The sequence below is a fragment of the Monoraphidium neglectum genome, assembly GCF_000611645.1.
Source record: "Monoraphidium neglectum strain SAG 48.87 unplaced genomic scaffold scaffold06578, whole genome shotgun sequence".
NCBI classification, from domain to species: domain Eukaryota; kingdom Viridiplantae; phylum Chlorophyta; class Chlorophyceae; order Sphaeropleales; family Selenastraceae; genus Monoraphidium; species Monoraphidium neglectum.
This window is the reverse complement of record NW_014007067.1, coordinates 1-2,131: the sequence shown is the minus strand read 5'-3', so window position 1 is coordinate 2,131 and position 2,131 is coordinate 1. Positions and strand designations below refer to the sequence as shown.

The following is a 2,131-nucleotide window of genomic DNA, read 5'->3' as shown; positions in this document are numbered from 1 at the left end:
AGCCGGGAGCGCGGGGCAGGGCGGCCGCCGCCGGCGCCCGCGGGCCGGCGGCGCAGCAGTGGCGCGGGTGGCCCGCAGCGTGACTCGTTGGTCAGCTTTTTCTCCCTGCATCGCGTACGCTGGTTTTGTTCCCATTGCAAGGCCTCATCTGCTACTTGTTTGCATCGACTTCCTCTCCTATAATACGGCTCTGATAGAGAACACACAACAGTTGTCAACCTCCCCCCCCCCTCAACACATTGACCACGCCCGTGTCTCCACACGCATATTAGTACGCTTACAATGAAAGGGTAATGTGCACCCCAGTTGCGCAGGCCTTGAGCCTGAAGATGACCCGTGCCTGGCCTGCCACGCTGCCCGTGCGCCGCTGCCGGCTGTTTGTCCGCCACGGCGGAGAGGTTGCAAGGACCATGCCAGCAGGCTGGCGCGAACCCATTGGTCAAAGGGGAGACGTGGTCAGGCATTACACGCCACAGCCCACACCATCGGGGCAGCAGAGAGGAGTGCAAATACCACAACGAAAGCCAAACACAAGCTGCCACCCAGCCGAGGGCGGCCTGCAGGCGGCTATGCGCGAGCAGGGCGCCCCGCTCGTGGGCGGCGCGGCGATCAGGGCATAGGTTTTTGACAACCCGCGGTCAAGGCACGCACCAAAATGTCGTCGAAAGGTCCCGCCGTGCTGAGGGGCCCCGGCTGGGTGCTGCCCGGCGGGACCGCCCCTGAAAGGCGGAGTGCACGCACAGGGCGCCCATGGCGGGCCCCTGTAGCGAACGACCCCTTCCCGCGCACGCCCGCGAGCGCGCGGCCAACCAACGAAAGGGTCAAAGACAAAGGGGAACAATGGTAATGCCGCCGCATGCGGCGGGCAGGGGGTGGGGGTGCCTTTGGCTTGCCGCAACGCGAGGGGCCGAGCCCAACCGCAGCGCGGCCTGTCAGCAGGCAGCGCCGGCGCGAGCGCCCGCCCACCCGTCGGCCCTGGCAAAGCCCGGGCAGCCGCGGCTGCCGGCGGCGCCGCGCTCACGCGTGCGCGGCGACGGGCTCCGCGCTGGCGCCCGCGGGCTGCTGCCCGAGGCGCGTGATGAGGTGGCGGTCCCCGTAGACGTTGTCGACGCGGCTGGTGGTGGGCCAGAACTTGGCGCCCTTGACCCAGGGGGCGGGGAAGGCGGCCTGCTCGCGGCTGTAGGGGCGGCTCCAGCTCTCGGCCAGCACGACCTGCGGGGGGCCGGCACAGTTTGTGGGTGTGGGTGTTGGATGGAAGGGAGAGTGTGACTGTAGTGTCAGGTTGAGAGCAGGGTTTTTGGTCAAAGTAGAGAGCCCCCACGATCCACACAACCCACACATGGATGTGACGGATCTCCCCCGACAGCAGCCCCCCCCCCACACACACATCAACACACACAGGTGCGCGTCTGGTCCCCTGGGCGCACCTGTGCCGTGTGTGGCGCGTGCACCAGCACGTTGTTGTCCCTGGGGGCCTTGCCGGCCTCCACCTCTGCAATCTCGTGGCGGATGCTGACCATGGCATCAATGAAGCGGTCCAGCTCAGCCTTGGGCTCAGACTCTGTGGTTTCAGTATGGGAGTGTGTGCGTGAGGGTGAGTGAGTGAGTGTGTGCGTATGTGTGTGTGTATGTGAGTGATACGCGCTCGTTTGTGGTGAGTGTGTTTTCAGGCAGGCCTACAAGGCTTGGGCGGCACGGAAGGTCACGCAAAAGGCAGTCAAGCTGCGCGTCCCTCCCCCAGAGTCCGCCGATGCGACTCCCTGCCGCCAACAAGCAGCGCCCCTGTTGCCGCCTGCGCGCGCAGCTCACAAGGACATCGAGGCGCACAAGCGCACGCACGAGCGCCACCGCGGACCACCCCTGGCCGCCCAGCGCGCACCCCCCATCCCGCCCCGCCCGCACCCGTGGGCTCGATCATGAGCGTCCCCGGCACGGGCCAGCTCATGGTGGGCGCGTGGAAGCCGTAGTCCATGAGGCGCTTGGCGATGTCCTCGGCCTCCACGCCCGCGGTGTCCTTGAAGGGCCGCACGTCCAGGATGAACTCGTGGGCGCAGGTGCCGGCGCGGCCGGTGAAGAGCACCTTGTAGTAGGGGGACAGGCGCTTGGCCATGTAGTTTGCCTGGAGGTTGGG

At 67.0% G+C, this 2,131-nt stretch overlaps 1 protein-coding gene across 1 annotated transcript; it reads right to left on the bottom strand.

Annotated features, from left to right (window-relative positions):
* Positions 1–1,017: 1,017 nt before the first annotated feature.
* Positions 1,018–2,110, bottom strand: MNEG_16609 (glycine dehydrogenase; the record flags this gene model as incomplete). Its single annotated transcript, XM_014034921.1, has 3 exons — positions 1,018–1,212; positions 1,428–1,561; positions 1,903–2,110. The coding sequence occupies 3 exons, from the start codon at positions 2,108–2,110 to the stop codon at positions 1,018–1,020; spliced, it is 537 nt and encodes a 178-aa protein (XP_013890375.1).
* Positions 2,111–2,131: the final 21 nt, after the last annotated feature.